Source organism: Kryptolebias marmoratus, linkage group LG20 (assembly GCF_001649575.2).
Source record: "Kryptolebias marmoratus isolate JLee-2015 linkage group LG20, ASM164957v2, whole genome shotgun sequence".
Classification (NCBI taxonomy): domain Eukaryota; kingdom Metazoa; phylum Chordata; class Actinopteri; order Cyprinodontiformes; family Rivulidae; genus Kryptolebias; species Kryptolebias marmoratus.
The window spans coordinates 11,560,926-11,588,882 of record NC_051449.1 but is presented as its reverse complement, the minus strand read 5'-3'; the positions used below and the strand labels follow the sequence as shown (position 1 = coordinate 11,588,882).

Below are 27,957 nucleotides of genomic sequence, written 5' to 3'. Positions count from 1 at the left end.
ATGTGTTCACCTGAAGCAAAAGCACAAACTATTATGCAACAGGCATAAAAAGAGCCGTTATCCATTAACAAAGTGGCTCTGTCTGCAAAAACCTTCTGCAGGGAAGATGTTTTATCACTCTATAAAAAGAAACTGAGAATGAATGCCTGCTTTATCAGTCTGACTCCACAGCTGGTAGAAAATTTAGCAATGAAAACACGTACTGGAAATGACAAACATACCACATTTAGTTGTTGCATAAGTTTCAACACTCATTTATTTATTTGCTTTTTGTTTTGTTTTGTTTTTTTGTTGTTTTTTTCTTGACAACTCTTGTTATGTGTCCACAGACATGAGAAAGAACTCCAGAACACTCAAAAGATAAACGTGAGCACTGAGATTAAGACTTTGTCACAGGCTGAGACCTTTTTTTCTGCTTCTGCCAGGCCACTCCGAGCAAGAGCGCCGACCGTTCCCCAGATTTACCACAAGCGCCTGATCCAAAAGGACCAAACATGCACAAATCAGCATTCTTGACTCGCCGGTGGCACTTGAAGAAGCAGCAGGTCAGTTTTAATCTTGGTACACAGAGGGAAAGAGAGTTATATTGTCTGTGCAATGAGACCCGACACAGAAATCTTCATTATATACAAGACAGAGCCAAGAGGAAGGGTTTCAGGTAATCATTACAGGGATCATGGATGACAATACTTTACAAGCAGCACTTCGGGAGTGGAAAGCTGTTGTCATTAGCGAGCTGTAAGGCAGGAGAGAAAGACAAGGTTCGGCAGAAAAATGGTGGACCTGCATGCTTTGATCCACAGCTCTGACAGTTAAGGAGAGAGAAATATGAAATAATCAACTCTTCTTCCGTTTAACAATCACCGTCTCAAACACTGAACCGTCCCAGAATTTTTCACAGGAAATCCTTTGACTGTTTGGGCTGAAAGCATTACAAGTCATCTGCCATTTGCAAAATAAAGGTCGATGCAGTTCGGTGCAGTGGAGCCACTTTGACAGCAGAAGTTTAAAGAAAAAAAAAAAGTGCTAATCCTCTTCTCCTTAAAAGCAGGATCATAATAATCCTTCAACAAATCGTCTTTTCACACAAATATTTCAAAAACATGACAAAATCATAATACATAATGCTTTTGCTAAAAGTGCACCACAGTTACAAAACATTATCTGTTCTTATAATATTAATTAATGCAACTTTCCATTCATTTTGTCTCCCAGTTTACAGTACAACACAAAATAAATGTTTTTTTTTACCAAGATGGCCCAAAAACATTCAGGAAAAATGTCTCGGTAAAGTCTTTGCTCAGAGACAACAAACGTGGTGAAAATCTGACCAGAGAAACGCAGCTTTTCTGTAAAACCTCAGCGTATCAGACTGGTTTGCTCAACAGGTTGGCTGGCCTGTGGCAAACAGTCACGAAAGCTTTTATTTTGAAAGGTTTCCTTCGATCTGATCCTGAAAAGGCAGACTGGCTGGCTTACCAGGCCTTTATTTTCCGCTGAAATAAGCTTAGAGCCAATATTAAAAAAAAAGGGAGGACCTGTTTTCCTCACATTTCTTGTTTCTCCACTTAATTTAATATTTTACTGAAACAATAAAAGAAATATTTGGGGCCATCTTGGTACAACGCAGGCAAACAAAAGTAACAGTATGATGAAATTCACACTGGCTCAGAGCTGATCCCACCGGCTTGGGCTGATCGAGCAAAGAGCAGCTCGGAAACAAAAGCTAAGCTGGAAGCTGCTGATAAAAGCAGCACCGATGGCTGATGAGCTGTAATGTCACATGTAATAAGATTTTATAGAAGATTGTTGATAATATGCACTCTTTAAAGTATTAACATAAAGACAACAAATACGGTTTATTATATGTATCTGATATTCATATAAGTGACAGCCTAATTTTGGACACTTACAACTTTAAAATTAATTATTTAAAAAAGAGGGGATAGAAGATGAAAGGGAGGCACTATCTGGTGAAAGGACAACGCTCCTGTCTACTCAAAGCGCTTGCCCTCAACCAACCACAGGTCCATGTTTAAATAAAAATTTGTCCTTTCTTAATTGCTACAAGAATTTTAAAAAAAAAGGATTCCGTTCAGTGGAGCGACTCTGCTGGTTCATAACAGAAGAGGAAGCAACAGAATTAGTGCTGTTTGATAATAAACTTAATAATTAATGTTGTAATGGTGAGTTCACATGTCCGAGGTTTATGGGGAGATTTTATTCTTGTCTTCACTTTTTTTTTTCTCGATTGGTTATTAGAGAAGCTGTGGTGGTTATTCACAAGGCCATCTTGGTTCGATTCATTAAAAGCTAGGCTGCAGTAATGAGATAATTAGCCGAGCGAGGAGACCAAACCGAGCAAGCTCTCTACACATTTATTTCTCTGGAAAAAAAAAAAAAATTTGTTTGCTGCTGATTTAAACATGTAACGGAAGGTCCATTTAGTTAGAACCAATCTTCGTGTTTGAATCATTAGCATATAAGAAAGTATTAAATCAAACAGCGGCGCCTTCTCTTGTTTTAGGGAATTAAAGCCAGTTTTATAGGAGCTGCCATGTTGGATTTTTGGGACCAGAGTCTGCAGATTAGCGGCGTGGGGCTTTCAGTCCCGCCTTCTGCACACAATCATAGTGAACTTAAAACTTATACTGGGATTCTTCAGTTTCCCAGTTCCCATTTAGTGTCCAGTATTTCCTCATATGTTGTTGGTTTAAATATAAAAATGACTTCAGCTTCCTACCATACAACCATCAGCGTGGCGTTAACCTTTTCATCTGACTTAAAGAGGAAAAAGTGAACTTTTCTAATCAAGAAATTGTGCACAAATACATAATAACATATGACTATAAAATAACAACAGTGCTTTGGTTAAAACAAAAAAAGAAAACAGTACAGTAATACAAAAAAAAGACATTAAAGTGCCATGCAACAAAACTGTCCGCGGTCTTGTCACAATAAATAACAGTGCAGTGAGCTAACAATAGAGATAATGATCATTTTTTTCCTATTATGATCACATCAAAAATGTCAAAAACATAAAACAAGCAAGGCAAGAACGAAAGCTGTCTCTCCTTATAGGGAATTATTTTTGCCTTATTCGAGCTAATGAATCCAGTTTTCATGAAACCACTTAAAGAAACAACGTGGGAATAACATCATTTTATCTGAACAAATCTCTTCTCATGCTACTTGAAAGTTAAAAAGATAAGCAAAAGCTTTTTATCCCCCCCTCTTTGCTATCTGAAATATTTGCCATGAAACAGCATCAAACCAATCCAAACTGAGGTATTTTACAGTATATGTATGGTGTATCTATAAGGATCTATCATCCCTCCACCTGACACATGTCTACATAGAAAAAAGATCTAGTTGAATGTTTTCCCTTCGCCTTTCTGGTGCAACACACGGTTAATGCTTGTTTTTTTCTACCAGGACTTCTTGGAATAATAGCTAAAAGAGGTCTCATACTACCTTTTTACAAGGAACTGGAAGCCTCACAGATAACGTACCCCTACATGAACATTTAAACTAACCAGAACAAGTCCCAACGTCCAGCAGAAGGAAGTTAAATAACAGGTTTCTGTAGTTTGTTTTCCTTACAAATTCATCTAAAGGTCAAAAGGGAGCACACCATGCAAGGTCTGAGACTGACACGTGGGTTTGAAATGAGCGTTAGGGTTATTTTTTGGGGATGAGAGTCAGTCACCATATCACAGGATATGTTTGCTATATGGTTTATCTTTATTGGAGCAAGATGCTAAGCTGAGCTTGTAGATTGTATTGTTTGTTTCTTTGCTGTTTTCCCACAAGGCTGGATCACCTCTCACATCCTCTGAGCTGCCGGGAGCGACTGGACCGACTTTCTCCTGGAGAGCTTCGACCTGAAAGCAGGAGAAGAAGAAAAAAAAGGCTTTTTAAAAAGGAAGAATATAAAAAGACAAAGCATTCGGTGTATAAATTCAATAAACTGAACTTTTCACTTTGTTTTTGCAGGTTTCTTGTTCCTTATCTAATAAAATCCCAGTTTGTTTCTTGAATAAAGTTTATAATTTCTCACAGGCTAGAGGAAAAACACAGAGTTTAATTAGTGCAGATTATGAGATTATCTCCCTACCATTAGAGAAATATTATTATTATTATTTCACATCTTTAAAAATTTTAGTGTTAGACTGTTCTGTGCACTGGTGGACAAACAAAGTTTCCTTAAGTTGGAAGTTTCAAACTAAAGATTAAACACTTTTTTTTAGAGTTCCACAGCAGATTTATGTGATCACTAAATACTTTTCTTACTTTTCTCTACATATTTTTGCTTTAGTGGCTGTGACTGTGACTTCTCAGATAATTTTATCTCTTTGGAACTCTTTAACTTCAAAATGCACTTATAAATACGAAAGAACTGTCATAATTAGACCATAAGTTTAAAAAAAAAAAATTAAAACTTCTTGACTTTTCTGCACTGAGACAATATTTAAAGATGATGAGAAAAACACTGAAAAACTCTGGTAATTTTAAAGAGACCACAAGTCAAAAACCTTTAAAAAACCAATATCTTCTTTGGGAAATTTTAGAATTATGGTTCAGAGATTTTTGTAGAAAACTTTGCCAGTGTTTGAGGTCGTGTTTCTCCCCCACCTACCTGATGGTGCCAGCTAACAGAGGGTTGAAAGCGTACAGCCAGTCGTGCATCTCCTTGTCGTTGGTGGCCTGCAGCAGGATCCCGCGGTGGTCGGTGCACACGGCAAACGTGTTGGGAGTCTGAGAACACGAAACGCCCAGAAGTTACTAAAGTTCGGGGACACGCAGCATGTAAACATTTACTGAGAACGTACCCGCAGCAAAGTCTGTTTGTCTTCGCTGTATTCCACCTTAGCGGACGACAGGTTGATGACGGCTCGCTCCACGTTGTCCCGCTCGCTGCGGTACAGGTAGACGTAGGGCCTGCGGACCACAACGAAACGCCTCACCCAGCCACTGGTGTGGTGCTCCAAGAAGTGCAGGTAGCCCTTCTTTGACACAATGGGGCTGAATTTAAAATGAAGCAAAAGAAGGTTTTAAGAAACGAGGAAGAATCCACTGAGGAAAATAAACAGAACCTTTGCAAATATCAACCCTGTGGATGAGTTATCAGATTTAGCAGGTTTTACATAGAAAATGATCTGTAGTTTGTCCAAAATATACATTTTACAACAGTTTCAAACGAGAGAAACTGACTGTTTTGCAAGTGAACGTTGAGTGCTGAATGACTTTGCTGAAGTAGTTCAAACTGAGTTAAAGTTTAAACAAAAAGACAATAATCTAAAAGAGCAAATATTGCAGCTAAAAGCTAAAGTTATTAAAACTGTAGCTCAACTTTTGGTAAATCATTCAAAACGTATGAGGTATAAATATTAAAAGTCACAGCATATGATTCCCACTCAAGTCAAACATTTTTATATAAAAATGTTTAAAACAGCACAAAATGAAAACTAAACTAAAAGCAGGAAAACAATAAGAAACGTCCAGCTGTCTGGTGTTTGCACAAAATGAGTAAAATTAATCCACGACTTGGTTTAAATCCACATTTTTTTCCCCATACACAAGCAATGTATTAAGCTCTTAAATGACCAAACCGCCAACGTGTTTCACAGAGAATCAGATGTGTGGTCTGACCTGACACGGATCTCCTGGATGTCGGGAACAAAGGTGCATCCTCTCAGAGCTTTCTTCCTGTCCACCGGGCTAAACGGGTCCAGGTCCGGTGTGGAAGCTCCTGAACTGGGATCAGTAAGTCTAAACCACAACAAGAACATAAAAAAAGAACATTTCAATCTGTTACAAAACATGTCAAGTTTGGATAATTCTCAAACTTTTTATATCGACTGATATTAAAAACAAAATCTGTGTCATATATCCTTTTCCACGCATTAATCTGATGTTTATTTTCAGTTTTCTGTTTGTGCTGGTAAATAAAATATGATATATGATTTAACAACCAGCAAACATGTTTGAAATGAGTAAATTAACATCTTTTTTTAACTGCAGGTGCACTTCTCCACATGTTACAGCATCCTTGTTTTTTAATATGTGGTTTTACATTTATATTATCAGTTAACTGCAATAATCAGTAAAAAAAAAAAACAGTATTAAATAGTATTTTCTTTTCCACAAACTTCTGTAACACAAGAAAAACTGCACCCGCCTGGTGAAAACAAGCCTAAAAATGTTTTTTTTCCTCACCGAATGTCGTAATGTCCGTCGACCAACGAGGGGCAGGTGGAGGAGGGCGTGAGCGTGCTCAGTTCAGAAGAGGACGATTCCCTCATGAGCGATACTGACATTTCAGAGAGCTAAAACACACACACACACACACACACCAAAAAAAAAAACAGGGAACCCCAAAAAAAGAGGGACGAATACAGATAGAGAGACAAAACACACCAGCAAACAGTTAAACAAGGACGACACAGACATGCGTTCAGAAAACAAGTCAATAAAAATTTGTATTTTTTTTGGAAAGGTACTGTAGAACCACCACTGTGAGGAAGATCCTCAGTGTGTCTAAGAGCCCCTCGTTAATTAGCATTTTATAAAGACAAGTAGTGTTAATATGTTAGGGGAGACTAGGGGAGAATAAATAAAGGATAATAACTTTTAGATAAATGGCTTTTTGGATAATTGGGAATTATATTTAAGATGGTTTAAATTAAAAACTGTAAAATTAGTAGAACTGGAAGTTATTTGGACAAAGATAAAGGGTTTACAAAATGACAGATGAAAGAGCATTAAGTGGATGCAATTAATTGTTCTAAAGGAGAAAGATGAGGCTTAAATGTTTAGTCAGGTTAAAGCTGTAACTGTCAGGTGATGGAGGATTTGACGGGTCAGGTCAAAGGGGCCTAGGCTGGGGCTCACCTTGCTTTCACTGGCACTGCTGCTCACCTGGCTGTACTCCCTGTTGAAGGTGTGCATCAGCAGACGCAGACACTGGAACGAGCACAGAGGAGGGGGGGGAAAACAGCGTGTTGTTTTGTTTTAGTAAGTAAGTTTTTTTAAATAAAGTAGAACCCAAACTGAGGTGAGGACCCCAGCAGTCACCTTAGCAGCCAGCTCCTTCTGCCTCTGGTTGGGGCTGTCGGGGGTGGGGGGGATGCTGCCGGGGCTGTGGCTGAGGACAGGGCTCTTTGCAAAGTCGCTGATGTCGCCGCTCTTGTAAAGGGCCTCCTGTCCTGCCTGCAGGGTGGCTTCGAGCTTTTCCCTCAGCAGCAGGTAGTGTCTAGTCTTCTCCACCTAAAAACAACAGAAGCAAAGCTCCGTTTAAAGGGAGATGGTCACATTTGACAGAAAAAAAACAGGTTTTAATTCAAGTATACTAACAGACCGGTCTCTGTTTGTCTTTGGCTTTGCTTTGAATTTTTAAAATTTAAATTTTGTTATTCTGCAACAGCTTTCCTATAATCAAGGGTAGCTTTGGTACAAAGGGAAAATACGTTAACTTGTATGAAAACAGATAACAGCTAGAGATGCATTTAAAACTATCTTTAATGCAGCAATTACAAAACAAGCAGATAAGAAAAAAAAAGTGGTGTGTGTAAAGACTGAAAGGCAAAAAAGAGAAAAGGATAAAAAAAAAGGGAAAATGTGTCGTATGATTGCTTTTGCTGAGCTCATTTTTCTGAGCGTTCTTTTTTCAGGTCAGGGTTTTTGTTTGTTCTTCTCTGTATTTGTCCTCGGTGCGGTGAACTGACCTCCTGCAGTAAGCTGAGCTTCTCCAGCTCCCACTGGTGGTCGAGGATGAGGCTGTCGCTGCGAGGCCTCCACCCGGCCAGGTTCTCCTCTCCTCGCACGTACGCCACAGACGTGTCGAGCACGCGCCTGCGACGACGCTGCATGCCTGGCAGAACGGAAACAAACAGGCCATCAAAACAAAAAACAAAAAACGCAATTTAAGAAGCATTTAGGCTTTTTTTTTTTTTTTTAAATGACCCATTTTCTTGTTTCAGATTTTAATCACCTGGACTTCCGTTGTCTGCAACATGGCAGAGAGTGATTTCATAAACTCCGGTGACACGGTTACTGAAAAAAAACAAAGAAGAGGTGAATTTAGAGGTGAATTTAGGAAGGGTGGAAGTACCAGATTAACTAAAAGTGATGATAGACGTGTACCTCTCCGATGGCCTGAGGCAGCCGGTGCTGAAGAAGTTCCTGATGGAGCGAGAGGCTGGGAGCTTCGTGTCACGAGAATAAAACACCATGCAGAAATCTTTGGTGATAACCGTTGGCTGAGTGCAGTTCTCCATCTGGTTGTAATACAAACAATAATAAACCATTCACAGGAGGGAAATACTTCACCACTGCTGGAAGCCTAAAATCAAAACAAACTGATTTCACTTTATGACTAAATGCTACAAAAAATGTGGCATCTGTTCTGTTCTAAGCTGTTTATCTCAGGTAGGAAAGAAACCAATTAAATTGGTACAGAAAGCTCTGAAAGATTACGACAACATTTTCCAAATTTACTTCTTCTTATAAATTATTAATTCATAAAAATAACTTTTTTTTTAGAAAAAGTCATCTTGGTTTTGCTTCACTAAGAAACTTTACTTTATTTAATTACTGTATTTTCCCAAGTCAGGAATTTAAAGTAAATATAAGTTTTGGTCAAGCTTAGAAAGAAAAGCAACAACAAGAGAAAAAAAAAACTATTTTGCTTCTTTCAAAAACAAAAGAAGAAAAACATTTGTTTGCTCAAAAACCTTTTTTATCTGTAATTGGAAAAAACAATCTAAATAAAATGTAAATTTCTTGCAGTGCTTCCATAGAATTATGTATAAATTAGGAGTTAAGTGTTTTATGATCTTCTCTTCACTCCAACATCTCGTTAATGACTCATCCCTTTTTCCTTTACCTCCAGATAAGTAGAGAGAGTGATGTAGATCTTCTCTCCGTACGGGGTGACTCTGTTCAGAAGCAGAGAGTTGTGCATGGAGCTGTCCCAAGCCGCCTCGAATCGGTAGAAGGTTCTGCAACGAGAAAAATAAAACAAACACACAGCATGTCTCGGAGAGCTTTTAAACGTACTTCCTTAAAATCAGTAATACTAAAAATGAAAACTGCACCATACCTATGATCCACTCCCAACGATACACTTCCATAGAGGGAAACAAAACACAAATAAAACCTATTTTACTGCAGCAGGTATGAGTTAAAAACTCAGCAAACAAAGCAGATCAGTGTTTTTAAGAAACATGACACAGCAGTTTGTCTGTCAATGTGAAAACAAAGGTTGGTTAAAACAGAAACCTGCTGTTGGATTTAAAAACAATGAGAATCAAATTTACAGATGAAATGCTGTAAATCAAAATCAGCTCATAATTCATACTTGTCATCATGTTTGGGCCAAAGGTATCCGGAGGACAGGATGTTGAGGGAGAGGATGTTGGGGTCTATGATGGTCTCATCAGCCTCCGGAGTGTTTCGGATCCGACCTGTGGAGGATTTAGGATCAGATTAAATCTTTATAGATTTACTTGTATTTATTTCTTTTAGATCTGATTTTGTTTGACCAAAGACGTTTCTCACCGATAACCAGCTCCTTCACCTCCTTCCACTCGATTTCGTTTCCGGCTTCGTGGGCGATGGTAACTCTGATCCTTCTCTGAATGCCCTGTGCAGGTCAGGAGAGGACAGTGAGGTCAGGAAAATGTGGTCCTAAATACATGCAGCTGGAACTATGGTGGTGAACCGTGGGTCAGACCTGATGTAAGAGGAACGTCCCGTGGCAGGGCATCCCCCCTCTGTGGTCAACCACAGCTGGAATGTAGCTGGAAACAGAAAAACCATCAACGTGCCTCATCTGAACACTAATATTTACTCATAGGATTGAAAACTGTACAGTGGTATTCATCGTGTCTGTCTTGGCTTTTGGTATCCAAGTAGCAAATAAAAACAGGACTCACTCTCCGTTAGCTTCTAGCTCACAGATCTCAAAGAAGACCATGAGGTCGTATTTGGCGTGACAAGGTCCTGCAGTGGAGCGAGTCAGCGTGCTGAGCTTGGTGGCCGGCACTGAAAGAGAAACGGTGAAATTAAATCAAACCTCAATGACCATACAACTACAAACATTGCTGGCTCCATCTGAAGGACTGATTAAGTTTTTAATTGGTCATTATCCTCCTTTTGGTTTATTGTGATGAAGATCTGCTACAAGTTTTAACAAAACTAATCAGTTCCTTTAATACATAGAAAATTAAGTGACAGATTATTGGTTAATGATATTTCGGGCAGTACAGAAGATTGAGGGTTGCTCCTCTTAACCTCGTTGTTTATTTTCCTTTTAAACCCTTACAGACCAATAGAGCAAACCACATACTAATTTACATTTATGGTTAGTAATTTATACAAACCCTTATATAAAATCATAACTCTTAGTGGATGTTAATTCAGATGTTTGTTTGTTTTTTAAATCACAGATATAATACAAAACTAATCAATTTAAAGCATAATCATTTGGTTAAACGCACCTAAAAAGCAAAAAAATTGAATTTATTTACTTTTTTTCTGATCTTCGAATAAAAAAATAGGATATAAACTATTCTGTCTGATCTTTTACTAAAATGAGAGAAGATGGAAGCAAACTATTTAGTTAAAAATAAACGAAATAAAATAAATTCTGCTATACTAATAACTCTGGATGTTACAAACCCCACAATTATTACTGGATTATGTAATTATGGACATAAACTAAGAGAAGTTTTGGTTCATAAAGTACCGTTTATACTTAGAGACTTATAATAGTAACTTTGTTAAACAGCAGTTCAAAGGTCATCATTGCCGACCTGGTTTTGATAGCGGCATGACTCGAGGAAACTGCCTCCTGGAGGGTCTCAGTGGACTGAAAGAAATCAAAACAAGGACTCATCTACAAGAGGAAAAACTTTCCATTCGAGTTTGTGAAATGGTAATTCGTAGTAAATGCTTTGAAAATAAAAGTCACATCTCTTTCAGACCTGATCAAATCTTTGCATAGCGGAGGGAAGGGCTGTTTCTGGTAGTGTCCGAACACCTCGAAGACGATGGGCTGAGTCTTGATGTACTCCAAAAAGGACTTGGTCACCTCCACCGTGATCTAACAGAGAGAAAATATTAGTCAAATGAATCCTTTAATCAGCCCAGTAATGACAGCTGAATGTTCAGGAAAATAAATCTTTGGATGACAAGAAAATAAGTGCATATATATATATATATATATATATATATATATATATATATATATATATATATATATATATATATATATATATCAAAAATAACATTTAATTGTCTGTTACTTACGTTTTGGACGTGGTAGAAACCCAGTGGAGGTCCTCTGCCGGTGTTCTTTAGTGGCTCAGTGGAAAAAGCTTCATCATGACGGTGGATGAAGCTGGAAGAAATTACGCAAGACATCCCACTTTGGAAAATATTGCCAGTTGCATTTCGAGTCATAAATTGGAATATTAACAAGCTAGAGTTCAACATTAGGAAAGCATATTTGTGCCATCAAAGCACAAAATTGACGTCCGTATCTTCCAGGAAACTCACTTGAACTGGCAGAAGATGTCGGCGTATTCTGCTGAGATGCTGGAGGCCTGTAAGACGGTGACTCTGAAGGTGAAGGTGCTGCCGATCTTCAGGTGGGTCAGAGACTTTTCTGGGGAGAGCTCCAGAGGAAGGTCCAGACCTAGACCTAAACTCTTCACGGGGCTGTGAGGAGCATCCAGGGTGGCTGCACGACATGAAGGGAGAAACAGACCAACTTTGAGCTTTGTTCATGTCGAAAGGATGTTACATAAAAGATATTATATTCTAAGAATGGTTTGACTTAATATTTGTTTCTTAGATTCCTGGAAAACGTTTAAACAATCAGTGACAAGCACTTTCCGCAGGCGCACTCTGGTGTACTAATTGGTCTCTCCACAGATTTTCCATACCTTCACAGGTGTTGTTATTAACTTCATCTGCTGAGATTCCCATCTCAACATTTTGTCCTTCTCCCTCTACGATCCTCAGCTCCTCCTGGGAGGTGTTGGAGTGCGACAAACCGCCGGGACACGACTCGGACTGGAACTAAAACAGGACAACATCAGGGTGTGGACATTCATGAGCAGAAAACTTATTTGATTTTATCCGAAAGACATTTTTTTAGAAGGCAACACAAGGGATCTTTCATCACAAGCACCTTCTCAAACTGGTTGTCTTCAAAGGAGATCTTGGCGGTTCCTGACTGTCTAACTCCAGAACCGTAATCAGGGGCCTCCTCATCAGCTTAAGAGAGAAAAGGGAGATGTTACACTTAAAAGTCACATTTACAAATACTAAACATTAAAGTTAAGATGTATATGTACCTGAGATGGCCTGCACTGCCACCCTGAGGAAACCTTTGACCTCTCCCTTTTCGCTGACGATGGCCACGCGGTGCACCAGGGGCACCGGGTACAGCAGGTTACTCAGGTAAACAAAAGCCCTGATGAGAGAGGTGAGAGAGTGATGAGGGAGTTTTTCGGGGCTTTCAACGTGCACAACTTCAGTCTGTTTGATGACCGACCTGCCAACCAGACGGAACCATGGGAAGCGGTCATAGAAAGGGTCTCCTCCGGTCAGAGCGTGGTCGCAGTCGTCCACAGCACTGCTGGGAAGCTCCGCAGCTCGGTCATACATCTCCCTCATCAGGTCCAGCCTCTGCCTGCAGGGAGCGCCAGACACAAGAGAAAACCGCTGGAAGATCAGCTTTTGTGTCCGATTTAAAATGCTGATATAAATTAATTTTAATTGCCCTCACTGGAACTATGACCAATAATTTAGTTTCAAGCTTGATGCAAATTATTTGAATCACTCGATGTTTGGTACCTGAGTTTTTCCAGGGTCCAGTAATGCGTGGCTCCATTCTTTTGATCCTGTACTTCAACAGCTACTATGGTTTGAGGAAAAGGTCGTCTCTCGCGCTCTTTAGCCACACTGGGCGGCAGCAGGTCGGGCGGAAGTGGAGAGTAAAGAGTGTCTGTCAAGAGGACGAACTGGAACTGCACCTGCAAACATGTAGGATATCCTCCAATCAGATCTCAATGATATTAAGTTAAAAATCAAACCAAAAGGCATTATAGCTAACCAAATTCCAGACAATGTCATACGCTGAAAGTTTAATGCAATATGTGGTGATACTGTAGGTGGGATAACATTCTTAGAGAAATAATAACTAACCTTTTTCTTCAGCTCCACACTGATAGCGTTTGCCTCTTTGAGGAAGATGGCATTGCCCCAGAGCAGATCCCTGAGAGACGTGAACTGATAGAAACGCCATTTCCTGAAAGCCCACAGAGCCAGCTCGGTCTCACGCTTTGTCCACGGCACTGCAGATGAATACGTGTGAGGAGTCAGTCAACTTTCACTAAATCACAGCCTGACAAAGACAGAGATGGCTAAATCCCCTAAAAGTATCACATAAAACTGTATCACCTTCCTCCTCGGGCTCCTCCTCCTCCTCAGGTGACTCCAGGTAGCGCGAGTCCACCTGTTTCTGAAGGGCTTCCAGTTTGCTCTCGTAGTCCTGGAAGAAGCCGGGACGTTTTATCAGTCAGCTTGTGACGAAGTGGAAACAAGAGGAAGTGGAGTTTTCAGTGGATAAACAGTTTTTACTCACCAGCCTCTGCTGCTCGAGCAGGTTGCTGGCTTCTTCTCTTTCTTTGCGATATTGATCTTCAAGCTCCTGAAGCCTGGAACGATTGATTTCAACCAGTAAGAATAATCATGAACTAATTGCTGTAATTATGCCATAAAATAAGATGCAAAGTATTATGTTAAAAAAGCATCTGTTCAAATAGCATCGTGATGTGCTGATAGTTGTGTGAATGCTGATTTTCTTTATTCTTCCACAGGTTTTTAAGAATCTAATTACTTTTGCATAGTTTGAGCTCTTTTAGCCATTTCTGTATCAAAGCATTTAGCTCTTCAGGAGATTGGTGCTATGGCTGTGTTTTGTAACTTCCATGCTTTTAAAAAGAATTAACTTTATTAAATAATACACACAGATCTCTTCAAACCTTCAGAAACATGGTTCTTTCTGAAATTTGCCTCAACATACAACCTTTTCAGCTTTTAGCCAGTCCTACTTTTAACTTGTAGTTAACCCTTTTGCGACTTTAAGCTTTTAAATTGGCCTTTTAATACTTTCAGCTTCAGGTTAATATTTTGCTCATTTCAGCTTTAGTTAGCCTTTTGCTGCTTTTGGCTTCTAGCAACCAATTAGCAATTTCTTTGGCTTTTAACCCTCTCAAGGCAGGCGTTGCAACAACATATCTGATTTTTCCTGTTACTAAAACTTAATTTGAGCCTGAGAGGGTTAACTAGTTTTGCTTCTTTTAGATTTAACAACTCAGTTTCAGGTTCTTCATCTAATTTCTGCAAAGCCGTTCAGCACTCATTGCTCACGCTGCAGAGAATGTAATTTCTCGAGTTATGATCGATCCTCATGAGTTAAAATCCATCCGCCCCCACCTCTGCTCCATCTCCTGCTTCATGTCGATTCCTTGTTTCTCCAGGAGCTCCCTCTGAGCGAAGGCCCAGTCGACGGGCTCCACCGGGGTCTCGGCGCACGGCGTCCTCTCCCGCTCTAGACGGGCCTGCTCCGGGTCGTTGAACCGGAACACGTGGCTCTTCCCCATGATGATGCGGTTCCCTTGAAAACATGCATATAAACGTATAAAATTGCAAGCATCCAAAGTAACTTTTAACAGAATTTAGTGGCTAATAACTCCAATCTCATCATTTCAGTGTTTTGACCCGTTTAGATATGTTTCACGCTGGGTTTTTTTTAAACAAACAATAAGATGAGTTTTTCTTACCGGACCGCAGAACAGTGGGTGAGGTGACTCTCTTCCCGTTGACATATGTCTCTGCTCCCTCACATGGCTCGAGAATAACACAGCCTGATCCAGAAAAGGATTGATGTTGTCCCATCACAGTTTTTTAAAAGTCCATTTGAAGGATTTTCATGCATGTTGACTCGAGAGAAACAGCGGGCCTTTACCTTCTCCCTGGGGCCCGGTGGTGCTGCTGAAGGTGCAGTGCTCGTCTTCAATGAAGTGGCCGCTGAGAACGATGTCCTGGCGAGTCTTGGCATTTTCACGCCCAACCCTGATGAAAAAGAAGTCAAAATTGCTTAAAGGCTGCGGCAAACAGGAGAGAGTAAATGTAAAAAGGAGAATCCACGAGGTTTTACTTGGTGATGCCATCTTTGATGTAGTACAGCAGACACTCCGACATCAGAGGGTCCTCGTTGAGGTTCACAAGATGAGGGGTCTATGAGCAAAGCATGTCAAAGAGGCTGTTTGTACGCCCGTTTTATGCAACTAAGACCTGAAGCACTTTCTGCACACGTCACCATGTTCATATGTCTGCAGCGTCTGGTCTTAATGAGTTAACTTGGATGATTATTTTACCTTTTTGGGGGAAAACACGCCAACAGTGCCTCCGTCCTCCCTCATGGCAACACCCATCTCTGCCAGCAGAGCCTCTCTACAGACAGAAGTCAGAGTTAGAGCAACAACAGAGGGTTTCCAAAACAACACAGCTGTTAGAAGAGGTTAATTGTCAGATGGTATGCAAAGTGGTTTCTATCAAAATTAACCTTTAAGCTTCCAAGCTACAAAGCTGCTGCTTTGAAAATAACATAAAATACAATGACTGCATCATCAGAATAAACAAATGACTCAATATTTTAAAGTAATTTTAACAAAGAAACAACTGAAAGATGAGTTAAAGTCCAATTCAGTACGAAAATGTCCCAATATTAATGTGAATGTTTGGCAGATACAAGGATTTCCAGGATAAAAAATATAACTATCATTGCCATATAAGCTTTTGTGGCTAATGAGGTTTCTCTGTCTATTTTTTAACAAGATAACTTAAAGATTTATGTCTTCAGATCTTTATAAAACAAAAAAAGTGATTTTTGCACTTGCTGTTAGCTGGATTTAATATGATTTACTATAACATTTGTAGTTATTTAGGACAAAGCACACTGAAATAAAGTGTGGGGTATTTTCCAACCTTTAGTTCTTGTTTAGCATCTTGGAAGGCTAAATTTAACCCTTTTAAAAACACAAAGCATGCAGCTGAAGTAGGCTGACAAGTAACCGGACAGAGCAATAGTGCAAAGTAATGCAGTTACTCAGTAAAGAAAACACTACGAAACAATGATTAATGATGGTAGATTCATTTTGCTGTTTCAGTGGAATGATTCAGAGTAGAGTTAATGAAAGAGAATGATCAATAGTTGAGAAAAGTTGGACAAAAAAAACAGCAGAAACATGTTGGACAAACCTCTCCATGCGGATGGCTTCAGTACGACGCAACTTCTCCTCCCACGTCTCATTGAGCTCTGCGATAATCTTCTCTGTTTCCTGTTGACAAAAAATAAAAACAGCCCCGTGTCACGTTGGTGTTTTCTGACATTTACGTCCATCGACGTTCGTTCTCCGCTCTTCCAAATCCGCCTACCTTGAGCCGCTCGATCGCCTCCTCGCTGGCCGGACTGAAGATGCGATCGTGGAGGTTGCTGATGGAGCAGGCGCGGCTGGACAGGGCAGAGAGCGAGGGGGAGGGACTCATTCCCGTCATGGCGTGGGTCACTGTGGAGAGATCACCCCTTTGATTGACAGCCTGGCGATTATTCGCAAAGTTCTTGTAATCGCACAGGTCTGTCAGAGAGAGAGGCAGAGCGTGGAACAAAGGACGGGAGGTGGGAGCAAACGCCGGGTGTTTAGGCAGAGACAACGGGGATCGAAAGGAGCACACGGAGACATGGATTCAAAAGGACGAAAATAGGGAGGAGCACAAAAAAGAAAAAGAGAAAGCTCAAATAATGGATCCAAGAAGCAAAGCTGTTTAACTTATCAAAGCCATTGCAGAAACTGAGAAAAGAGCAAGTCAAACAAAAGAGCTCAAAACGTAAAAAGAAATTAGGCTTTTTTCTTCTAACAGATATGTATATATATAAAAAACAAGCTCGCACGCATGATTATAACAGTAAATAAAGAATAAGAGCGATATCTGCTAAAAATTCCAGACATGGTGTTTGATGAAGCATAAAGTGATGCCTTCAAACTGTGTAACAAGCCTTTGATAGCAGAGTTCCCGGCAGTGCAGGCTTCCAAGCACCTGATTTCTTGCTCCAATTCCAAAAAAACTCCACACACAGAGAACCAGGGTGCAAAATAAGCAACAATCTGTAAAGTTCATCTGCTCACTTCTTTCTGTCATGGCCAATAATAATCTTGTAAGATGAACATCAAAAAAAGCCTGTTTTCAGCCTGAGCTTTTACCCCCTCTTTGTCAAAAAAATGGTACTTTTAACAGTTAATTGACTAAAACATGAACTGATCTCCAAAAGATGTAAGAATTAAACATGTAACAAAGACTGGCTTATATTTTACGTTTGTTTTGCACAATTTAGAGGACAGAAGAGGCCATCATGGAAAGGTTCGGACATCCCAACTGATTTGAGCCCTCAGATGACTTTGACCCAAGTTTTGGACCCACTGGACTCTCGAATGTTGCAACTACAGAATGCCTTTACTTGGGCTCCTCCGAACTGCTGCTTTGCAATTTGGAAAAATAAGATTCACTTCAGTCTGTGAAGTCGTGCTTTGCAGACATCAGCTCATCTTTCTTAGCAGGAATTTGACAAAGAGGGTCAAAACTGTGTCTTATCATAGAAAGCTGAACAGATAGAATGTCTGTTTTTTTCTAAGCTCTTGAGAAAAACATTCCAACTACAAGACGGGAGTCTAAATAATCATCGTATCTTGTTCATGTTTCTATCAGATCACTTTTTTCTGAGTTGTAAGCTTTGTCTCTGGTGTGGTAGAGAGAGATATTTTTTTTAGTTGCAAAGCGCAGGCTTGCTAAAGTTAAACACACATTTCAAACCAGTGATGACAGGACCGGTGCAGCGATAGGCTGATAGGACAGAGGAGAGAGGAGTTAACCCTCGACATTCAGAGAAAAGAAGAGGAGAAAAAGAAAAAAAAACTGCACACAGGATCTCAGCTCAGTCTGAGTTTCTTCTCTGATTGGCGACAGTTTGTGACGTGACACTCACTCTCTATGATGTCTCCGAGTCCCTGAGCGTACAGCAGGTCTTTGAGGCGAGCCACCTCCTCCTTCAGCTCGCGGACCAGGCGGTTGTTGGGGTCCTCGTTGATCACGGCGTTGCAGCGGATCTGTTTCGCTCGGTCGGCGTACCTGTGGGAACAGAGGCCATCGACTTTACCTCGCCAATAAACTGTAACGCTCAGCTGCAGGGGATTGTGTGCTAAAAGGTCTAAAAAAAATAGAACATAAGGAATCAATTTCTCCTTTAATGTGCAAAATATACAGGAAACAATTCAAAACCACACAAATGCATCTAATGGTTAAGCTTAACCTTTGGTGTGAGGCAGTTCATTGACATACATCCTGTTTATTGAGCTCCAAAATTAGAAATGACATTGTGGGGACACTGTCTCCCACAGCGCCCTGAGGTTCATCTCTGGTTCCAGCCGCCTCAGTCATCACTGCGAGCTGTACTCTCTGCAGGTATGCACACTGGATGACTCTAACCTACAAGGCACTGCTGGGCTTAGTTCCATCTTATTTGTGCACATTTCTCAGCGATTCGGCCTTATGGTCTCATAATGTTGTCCATATATTGGTTCCTCGTGTCAGAACTGAATTCGGGAAAAGAGCATTCGGCTTTGCTGCCCCCTCGGCGTGAAACAGCCTACAGGCTGGTCTGAAATTGCCAGACCTCTTTTTTTTAGCGCATTTTTGTTCTACCCTGAACAACAGAGTCAGTTATAGCTTTAACCATTGTCTGTGTTTTGATAATTCCTTACATTTTAATCATTACCTGTACTGTAATCATTGCATGTGTTTTTAATTATTGCCTATGTTTTGTAACTGTTGTCTGTGTTTCTTTAACTATTGTCTTTGTTTTAAGTCACTGTTAAAATCATTATTATGTCACAACTCTGCACTGTAAGTTTAAACCATTTATACGGCTAAAATATTTGTTTTATCCTATATTGTTACTTGTTTTCTGATCATTGTTTTATGGCGTGTTCTGCTGACCTCTTGGTCTCAGTGGGGTTTTATCTGGTTAAATGACGGTGAGTGAAAATAAAGATTTCATGACATTTTCCTCACCGAAGAGTGCTGAGGGTTTCATCGTAGTTGATATCTGCAGGGCTGAGAGCAGCCACCATGGCTGTGCGAGAGTTCCCTCCTAAAACACAGAGATCAAGACACTTCATTTGACAGAAAGAGATTTGCATTTAGCTAAAAGGAAAAAAAATACTATTCTGGTTGCAAACCTAAGTTCTCCCTCAGAAGCCAAGTCAGAACCGAATCTCTGTAGGGAATAAAACTCTCCACCTTCTTCTTTTTCTTATTCTGCTCACACAAAAAAAAGAAAAAGTTCAAACAATTCAGTTATTTGTTGAATATTTCTGTAAATGACTGTATCTGTGACTTTTGAAATGTATTCATACAAACAGTAGTTACAACTAACCTTATTAGGTGCAGAGTCCTAAGAAGTAAAAGAAAAATCGAAAATGCACATTATTTACTTAAAGAAAAAGGATTTCTAGTATGTATTTTTGTATTAGTAGAAATCCTACCAGTTCAGCTAAAGCAGAAATAACTTTCCCCAGTGTGGTAAGAGATTTGTTGATGTTTGCTCCTTCCTGCAAAAACACGCAAATAAAAATCAGTCAACTTTTCAATCATCTAGTATGTATTCATATGTACATTTCAAATTAAAGGTACTGTTTTTAAATTTTCAACAATAAAAAGTAAAATAAAATAAAATTCCCACCTTCAGTCTCGTCCCTTTCGCTCCGGTTGAGTCGGCCCTCTCGCTGCCGGCCAAGTCAACCAGACTTATCTTGCTGACCTATCAAAATAAAAGAAACTTAAAGATTTCACTTTCCCCTCAGCTGAGAAAAAAACACCTGAAAGCACACAATAGGTGTCAGAGGAGCATTTAAACGCTCCTTTTCTTTTAACCAGTACTAAAATGTGACATCGAGTTTAGCTTTGAGGCAGAACCTTTTCTGACGTGTTGTCTGTCTCCGTGTCGTGTTTCTTCTGTGTGAAGATGATGTTGAAGACAGCGTGGGAGCGGCTGCTGGTCTCGTTCATGTTGGTGGCAGCCACAGTCCTGACATTCATCAGAGAGAAGAAATATGCTCACGTATTTCCCTTTGCCTCGAACACCCATCAGCAGATCGTGAGGAGTGCCTGCTTCGGCCTCGATTTGTTACCTGGCCTTGTTTCCGGAATCCATCAGGTCCTGAATGTCGTTGTAGGAGGTGACGGCCAGTTTGGACAGGTCTTCCACGTAAGGCCCCAGCAGCGGGTGCTCCCGGACACGCAGGTTGCCCTTGTTTTTGGGGTTCAGCAGGTCACGCACACGCTCACAGTAGATCTCCATGTAACTCACCTGAGAACAGAAGAGGAAGTAGAAGAAAAGCATTAATAAAGAGAATGACTGGATTTTTAAATGCCTGGAGCAATAATTGATAAACCCATGCATTTGTTTTTAAGAACAGAATTACATTTTCTCTTGAGCTGAAACAAATACATTTGTAAACAACAGTTTAAAATGGACATATTGGGGAAAAATCTCACTTTTTTTGTGTTCGACAAAATATACTAATAAGAAAAAGCTAAAATAAACAGTTAATACTGATTTTAATTAGCCCACAAAAGCAAGAAGTCTTAATCATTCTCAATGCATGACTAGGGACATAGTTGTGCCTAAAAGATGGAGCACTAAAGGAAAAAGTAAATATTTCATCCAGTAAAATATGTTGAAAGAAAAACAGCTGTAAAGACAGGTTATAAAAGAGAGCTTCGGTGTTGTATTCTTGTTGTATTTCAATAATAACATGTCACTGATTTTTCTTAAACCCTCTGAGAATTGTGTTTTTATGCTACTAACACGGTGCTAACATCAGAACGTAGTGAGAGCTTAAAAAAATATAAAAATATTAAACATAAAAAGGTTCTTAGTCTAATCTGACTCACCTCCACAGAGTAAGACATGTTGTTGTCATTATTGCTGTCGTTAATCTTGGTGAAAAGATCCTCACACAGCTAGAAAAGGAACAAAGAAACTGAGTCACCATCTTCACAGTTTGAGACAAGAATGACAAAAAAAAATCAATAAATTATGTCAAATTATTTGTTGTGTTTTTTAAGTCATTCTCTGTTGTTTGTACCAAAGGTATAATCCCCTGCTGGTCTTTTTCCTGCCGCCCCATCATGGTGTAGCTTTTGCCCGCTCCTGTCTGGCCGTATGCAAATATGCAGACGTTGTAGCCTTCGAAGGCATGAAGCAGCATCTCCTCTCCGATGTCTTTGTACACTTGCATCTGAGACGCATAGTTGATGTCCTCCGGCTGCGGACAAAGGGAGGGGAACACAGACAATGAAGACGGGATGAAGAGGCCTCAAAGGGTTGATCAATTTGCCAACGATGACTCGTTTAAGACTGAATTTTCCCGGATTTATTTACTGAAAGCGGTTCGACTCACCGTGGTGTGTGACCAGTAAGAGTAGTCAAAGTTGAAGCTCTTGTTTTCTTTCGGCTGTTTTGGGTTCAGGATTGCTAAAAAACACCAACATAGACTCATGAGAAGCACGTAAAGCTCAAACAAGTTGCATATTTTTTTTCATTTAAACATTTTATCTTACATAATCTGCAGGGTATAGAGAATAATAATTCATTATAAATCTACATATATTATTATACAGTTTTTTGTCTTATTGAGACTCTTCTGCAACTTCCAAAAACTTGAAAACTACTTTGGGTTTCTCCACCCTGGTCTCATGTTGTCTTTATTTCTTTATATCTCTGGAAAATGGCTACTCGTGGCGGTAAAAGAAAAACTCTCAGTTGGGATCAGCGTGTGGACGTTTTGAAGAAATTAGATAACGGAGCAGTTGCTCAGGAGTACGGGCGTGGAAAGACGCAAACTGCGCGGAGACGTTCAGAAAAGGAAGAAATCATGAAGGAATGGGAGTCTGGTACTCGATCTGACCTCAAATATGTACGCATGAAGAACGTATGTAAGAGTCCCAAAACACAAACATTTAATCCAGGTCAAAGTTAAAAACAGGGAGGCTGTCAAAGCATTTGACAACACATGGAGGGGACAAGTCAAAGTCCAAAAACCACCAGAGGACACAGCAGGAAACTAAAAACACAACATAAACAACAAGAAAAAAAAACTCTCAGGTTAACTAAAACACAACGGGCCTGAGAGTATTTTAGTGTTTGCTCTAATAAAACTGTTTATATTCTGTAAATGTTAAAAACATGAAGCTTCGGTGTTTCCTCTCTTGTTGTCTTTAGAAAATTAAACACATTACTTATTGTATTAAAGGGAAAGATGAAATTCTGTTTTTCTACGTTTCATGGCAGCAACTTTGATTCAGTCTTTGAATCTGTGGACTCTAAAAAAACAAGGCTGAGCTACCACTCTGATGCACATTTTATAGCTTCTTTTCTGAAATTCCAACATTGTTTTTTGTTTGTTTTTTTGTTTTTTTTTTAGAATAAAAGGAATAAAATCAATAAAGGTAATATCTTACTCAGCTGCAAGTGTCTCAAAATGTTCTTGAGAGGGGTCCTAATTTCCTTCCTTGAGTCTAGGTGGAATAAAATCTTATTGCTTGAGTTTTAAAACCTGTTCAAAAAGCTTGTGGGACAAAACTCCGACTGAAGAGCGCAAGAGCCGTACTTTGAGACCTGAACAGGCGCTCTCCTCTGACAGAAAACATGTCCAGGTTTAAAAAAGCACACTAGTGATCAGTAATAATTATTGAGAAACTGATTCAAATTAACCTGCATTCATTTTTAAAGTGTCCTCTGGTGGATTATATCATAAATGTGGGGTACAAATGGCTCGCTGGTCGCAGGTTTGCAAACACTCCGGATTCAGTGAGACTGCAACGGAAGAATTGCCTATTTTCTCACAATTTTGAGTCAACTAGTCTCCAGCACTCACAGCCCAGTGAGACCCTTGGAGCAGTGCATTGTAAGCAGAAGCTTTAAATGAGCTCTACCTTTCCCAAAAAGTATGCTTTGTGAGCAAGCTGTGACTCAAGAACCAACCCCACTGGAACACCCTCCGTGGACGAGTCTAAAATAGCAGGAGCACCATCTCCAAAAACTGTCCAACACATTGTTGGTGACACATTTTCGAGCTGGAAGCACTTGCAGCAAAAATGACAATTTAAAATGAATCAAGCATTAAGACAACAGGACAACACACTCTCTTTTCCACACACACACACGCTTGGGTCGGCTGACCCTGAGCGTGGACCGGGCCAGAACAACGGGGCCCTTTTTAGCCGCGGCTATGATGAGAGAGGAGATCTGCGGCAGTCGCTCCTTTCCTGCACACGCTGACTGAGGCTTTTGTTTCTTTCTGCAGCTGCCAAGACGCCGCGAAGCTCGCCGCCCACTGTTTATGTGTCCGCAGGGCCAAAGCTGCGTACCAGACAAATTACTGAGGTGAAGCGACAAACTTGGAACAATGTAGGTCAGAGGAATATAATCAAAGCAGCAGCAGAGCGTTGCTGATTTTCTGGGGCTTGTGCTCTAAAGCAGTGCCTTCCAAACTTTTCAGCTTTCGACCCATAAATTAAGAGTGACAAAGGTGTGTGACCCCATCTGTTGGCTGTTTAAATATCCAAAAATGGTAATGACCCTCTTAAATAAAAGCATAATGACAACACAAACTAACTAATTAACTATTTATGCTTCAGGAATATTAGGAGTTTGATGTGAATTTCTCAAACAATATTTTATTGATTTTCTAAACAAAACTCCATACAAATTTACATATTCAAGATATGTTTTGTGTCAAATATCTGCCTTTTTTTTTGCTCTTTTTGATCTAAGGGTGTTAAATCAAACAATAAAAAGACAAGTGTCTTTTTTTGGTTATAAATTAACTTAAAAGACTTTGATTTATTTAATAATTAGTGTCTGGTATATTTTTAACTACCTTAAAAAATCTTCATAGCACCTGTTCATCTCTAAGATTTAAAGTTTTAGGAATGGAAATATCTTCTGTTTGTACAGTTTAACTGCAGGATACATGATGTTTGTTTCACTAAAAAAGTCCAAACTTTTTTGTTTTTGCACATATGGTTTTAAGTCTCTACCACCCGTCAGTTTTTTTTTTTGTTTTGTTTTGTTTTTTACCACAATTTGTTTAACATAAATAAAGAACTGCACATGCTACTTTCTTGACTGTCTGGTGTTCGCAAAAAGACCTTTTATCCTAAAGGTGGAACAATCTGCGGGTGTAAAACTCTAACTCTAACCCAATGAAGCTGAAAGTGAAGGACAGTAACATAAAGTCAACAAAGAAAGTGAATTAGTGGATGTTCAGCTTTTGTGTTGGATAAAATTTAAAGCAGTTTTAAACTAAGCTGAAGGGAAATACATTGAAATTAAGAAAGTTTTCTTTTTATAACAAAATTTGGTTCTTAATATAGGAAAGCAAAGCATGAAGATCAACAAATGCAACCCTAAATTATGTAATTTAAACTAAATGTCATATATATATATATATATATATATATACCTTCCATCGCCTCAGATTAAATCTATAATAAATCTTTTGGATGGCCCTAACGCCGTCCAGCTGAGGTCATACTCACTCGTGGTGTTCCCAGACATCTGGATGATGCACTTGCTATCCTTCCCGATCTCCCTGGAGTTGAAGGGCCGGACCCTTACGGCCACCTTCACCGAAGCCCCCGCCATGTCGCAGGTGAGTGTGTGAGCGAGCGGAAATGCTGGAGATCTGCGCTACGGCTACAGACACGCACCTGGTTCCTGCGTTGGGAAGAAGACAGCAGGGACAACACCTCAGAACCCCGAGAAAACATGAAGCACGGGTCTCCTCTCATTTATCATCGCCCGCCGTGTTTGTTGCCAGTGTCTGTGGTTATTTGTTTTTACTGTTAGTAATCACTGGATGTACATCTACTGATTAACCTTTGGAATCAACTCAATTCAAAATGGCTGCCACAACTAATTAACATTACCCAATTAAAAAATGGCTTTCACTCTGTCCAGTTTACAGATATGAAGCTGAAATTTGATGTAGCAGTATAGCTACACATTGTAAACCATCTTTGCTTAAAATGTGGGTATGAAAAGTTACAATCGCTCCTGTTTGTCTGTTAGCAAAATATCTCATGAACCACAAGATGGATTTTAATGAAAATTCCCAGGAAGTGATCACTGGCTGTACAGCTACAGCTCAATAACATTTGGAGTCAATCCAATTCAAGTAGGCCACCACGGATGATCAACCTTATGCAACACAAAAACTGCCATAACTCGGTCAATTTTACAGACATCAAGCTAACATTTGGTGTGGTGGTAGCTGAGAGTCATCCACAGCATGTACTCTGAGAGCTGACACGTCTTTCAATTTCTCACTACATGGCATGAGATTATGCATAACATCATTTACAGGGTTTGACCAAAAACAGCTCCAGCTCCATCATTTCTCAACATAAGATGATCTTAGTCATGGCGGGTGATAAGCACGCCTTCAATGAATGCTAGGCCTTTAATGTCCTCCAATTTAAAAAAAAAAATGAGAATAGGGCACATTCACAGCCCCTCTGTCCTCAGGCAGCGACGCGTAGCTCCTGAAACACCCTGCTTGAAAGGCTTGGTCATTATTTGGCAGGAGGATCTTCAGCCTGCTATTCTACAATAAAATGGCTGCCCACTGGTCGGGCAGCATCCAGGCCTCAGGAGAGAAAAATATCACACATCCTCCCATCTGTTCTGTAGCATTTCCCAATCCTTACCAAAGCCTTACCTTTAAACTGTCATTATCCTCTGAAGCCCTTTAAAGTGGGTTTTATCTTTTTAAAAATTATTATTATAAGCCTTGTCTGCTCAAGAGATTATGATTAATCTTTGTCTATTTGTCTTAATGTCCATCCATCATCTCCTCGCGCGGTGGTAAACACAAACAGCGCTAAGATAAGAGGCAGAGGGAGACTTGGAGGACACGAGCCTGCTGATCATTTCCAGAATGCTGTTTCATTAATAAATACCGTCGCCTCCATCTTGCTTCGCCTGCCGCACCTCAAAAAGCAGGCCGCGTAAACAGAGACGCCAAAATCAGCCTCCACTGCGTCAGAGAGGAGCTCGGCGCACAGATTCACCCAAAACGATGACATTGTGGTCCCATTTTCTTTATTTAACTCGTTTTGTGTGCGCATGTGTTCAATTAATCAAGTCTGTGTGTTTTTAATGTGATCTGCTGAGTGGAACGTCCTGACGCAGCGTCTGTACCCGTGTTAATCATAAATAAATAACAATAATAAGGGAAAAAAAAGAGGGGGGGGGGGGATCATCAACAAACACAAAACATCGAGTAGAGAGAGACATCCATCAGAGGAGACGTGTCTTACCTCAGCAGCTCGGACTCGACCAAACACACAGAATGAATCTCCGGTCCATTAAAAAGGAAAGAGAGAAAGAAAACGTGTCTCCTCGGTGGTTCTCCTCAGCAGGTCTGTATTCTCTCTCTCTCTCTCTGTCTCTGTCTCTGGGTCCTCTGGTCCACCTACAGCATCACATCCCGCAGCGCATCCTTACATGGAGAATCCGCCGGGAAACAGGGAGAGGAAGTCAGCCTCAGCTTCAGCAGCAGCTTCAGCAGCAGCAGCTGGGTGGGCTGAGAGCTGAACGCGACGGTGCGTCACACGGGGTGGGTGGAGGAGTGGGGGGGGGATGCAGCCAGTGTCAGTCAGTCAGTCTGGAAGTGGGGAAAATGGCGGCGCAGCTGCGCCGAGGGATGCTGGGAGGGGCTGGTGACATCAGCATCAGCATCATTCAGCATCATCAGCATCAGCAGCAGCCATAAGAGGAGAGGAGAGGAGAGGAGAGGAGAGGAGAGGAGAGGACTGTTTCAGCTCTTAATCTTCTTTGTTTTACTAATTTTAAGTTCTTCTATTATAAACATGTAATTTTATTTTTAATTCTAAGGGAATTATTTTTCATCTGTGGTTGGCTTGAAGCTCAAATCTGTCTCTGCATCGGAATTCACTTCGTGTTGTTTCTTTTTTTTGCAGATTTTTATTTTATTTTATTGACTCTTTTTATAATTTGTTTGTGTTCTATGCCGGTCACTTTTTGTTCGTTTATGATCTTCCTGTTTTCTCCTGTTGTTGGTTGCTCCTTTTCCATTTCGAGACTCGTCCCTGTCGTTTTACACAATACTTGTTTTGTGACACGTGTGAATCATGTTTCAGCTTCTGGAAAAAAAGAGACTAAGCCAAATTTCTTTAAGACAAACATGAACTCTTATTTGAATATGTTCAAAGTTACCTAAAAGTTTGACCAAAAATTCACATTTACATCATTCCCAATTCAGTGGCAGCTTGCTGCTCCTGGATTTATTTTTAACATTGTTCTTGCTGCTATTTTAGTAATGGTCCTATTGTATTTATTTTTACTCACAAATTATGTTTTTTATGTTTTTGGTTTAGTCATTTTTTGCGTATAGACACATCTATGCTTCATTTCTTGAGGTTGGAAGGCCTGAACATTTCATAAATCAGAGCTAAATGACTTAAAATGCAACAAAAAGAGTCCTCCAAAAATGGTCAGACTGAACTGAAAATGAGTGCGAAAAGCAGACAAAGTCCAAAAATCCTTAGAAAACTTAAAGAATTGTTTGTCAAGACCATTTTTTGAGATTTGCAAAAAAAACAAAAAATCTCTGGGTTCTTGGATCAAGAGTGTTTTAAAACCTTTGCACTGAGCTGTATATGCAGCCATATATGAAAATCTAACGTTGTGTTAAGCTGTTCACCCAGTTGCCCCCATGAAATTAGAAAAAAAAC

General features: G+C 40.0%; 1 protein-coding gene across 7 annotated transcripts; it reads right to left on the bottom strand.

Annotated features, from left to right (window-relative positions):
• Nucleotides 1–230: 230 nt before the first annotated feature.
• On the bottom strand, nt 231–26,840 carry kif1ab (kinesin family member 1Ab). 7 transcript variants are annotated; one of them, XM_017422478.2, is made up of 48 exons: nt 26,521–26,840; nt 24,739–24,916; nt 21,597–21,670; nt 21,282–21,461; nt 21,088–21,156; nt 20,322–20,500; nt 20,107–20,218; nt 19,874–19,951; nt 19,677–19,742; nt 19,568–19,585; nt 19,371–19,449; nt 19,204–19,282; nt 18,119–18,261; nt 16,516–16,715; nt 16,339–16,418; nt 15,456–15,531; nt 15,236–15,315; nt 15,044–15,150; nt 14,859–14,942; nt 14,512–14,692; nt 13,658–13,730; nt 13,474–13,564; nt 13,219–13,367; nt 12,868–13,046; nt 12,566–12,703; nt 12,366–12,484; nt 12,200–12,285; nt 11,952–12,087; nt 11,563–11,746; nt 11,314–11,404; nt 10,989–11,107; nt 10,818–10,873; nt 9,939–10,047; nt 9,737–9,803; nt 9,562–9,646; nt 9,362–9,467; nt 9,104–9,130; nt 8,888–9,002; nt 8,146–8,279; nt 7,994–8,055; nt 7,728–7,873; nt 7,078–7,269; nt 6,895–6,966; nt 6,220–6,329; nt 5,653–5,772; nt 4,833–5,025; nt 4,640–4,758; nt 231–3,884 (listed from the first exon to the last, which is right to left on the bottom strand). In XM_017422478.2, the coding sequence occupies exons 2-48, from the start codon at nt 24,842–24,844 to the stop codon at nt 3,827–3,829; spliced, it is 5,127 nt and encodes a 1,708-aa protein (XP_017277967.1). In that variant the 5' UTR covers nt 24,845–24,916; nt 26,521–26,840; the 3' UTR covers nt 231–3,826. The 7 variants fall into 7 exon arrangements, with proteins under 7 accessions (XP_017277967.1, XP_017277970.1, XP_017277968.1 ...); XM_017422481.2 differs by having other exon boundaries at nt 6,922–6,966; XM_017422479.2 differs by having other exon boundaries at nt 9,104–9,127.
• Between the last annotated feature and the right edge of the window lie 1,117 nt (nt 26,841–27,957).

What these genes read in the sequence shown, in the direction of transcription:
- kif1ab (XM_017422478.2), bottom strand. Translation starts at nt 24,844, where the DNA reads ATGGCGGGGGCTTCGGTGAAGGTGGCCGTAAGGGTCCGGCCCTTCAAC. An exon ending in ACCCACTGTTCTGCGGTCCG is followed by an intron (nt 14,693 to 14,858) that starts GTAAGAAAAACT and finishes CATGTTTTCAAG; the next exon opens with GGAACCGCATCATCATGGGG. An exon ending in CTATGCAAAGATTTGATCAG is followed by an intron (nt 10,874 to 10,988) that starts GTCTGAAAGAGA and finishes GATTTCTTTCAG; the next exon opens with TCCACTGAGACCCTCCAGGA.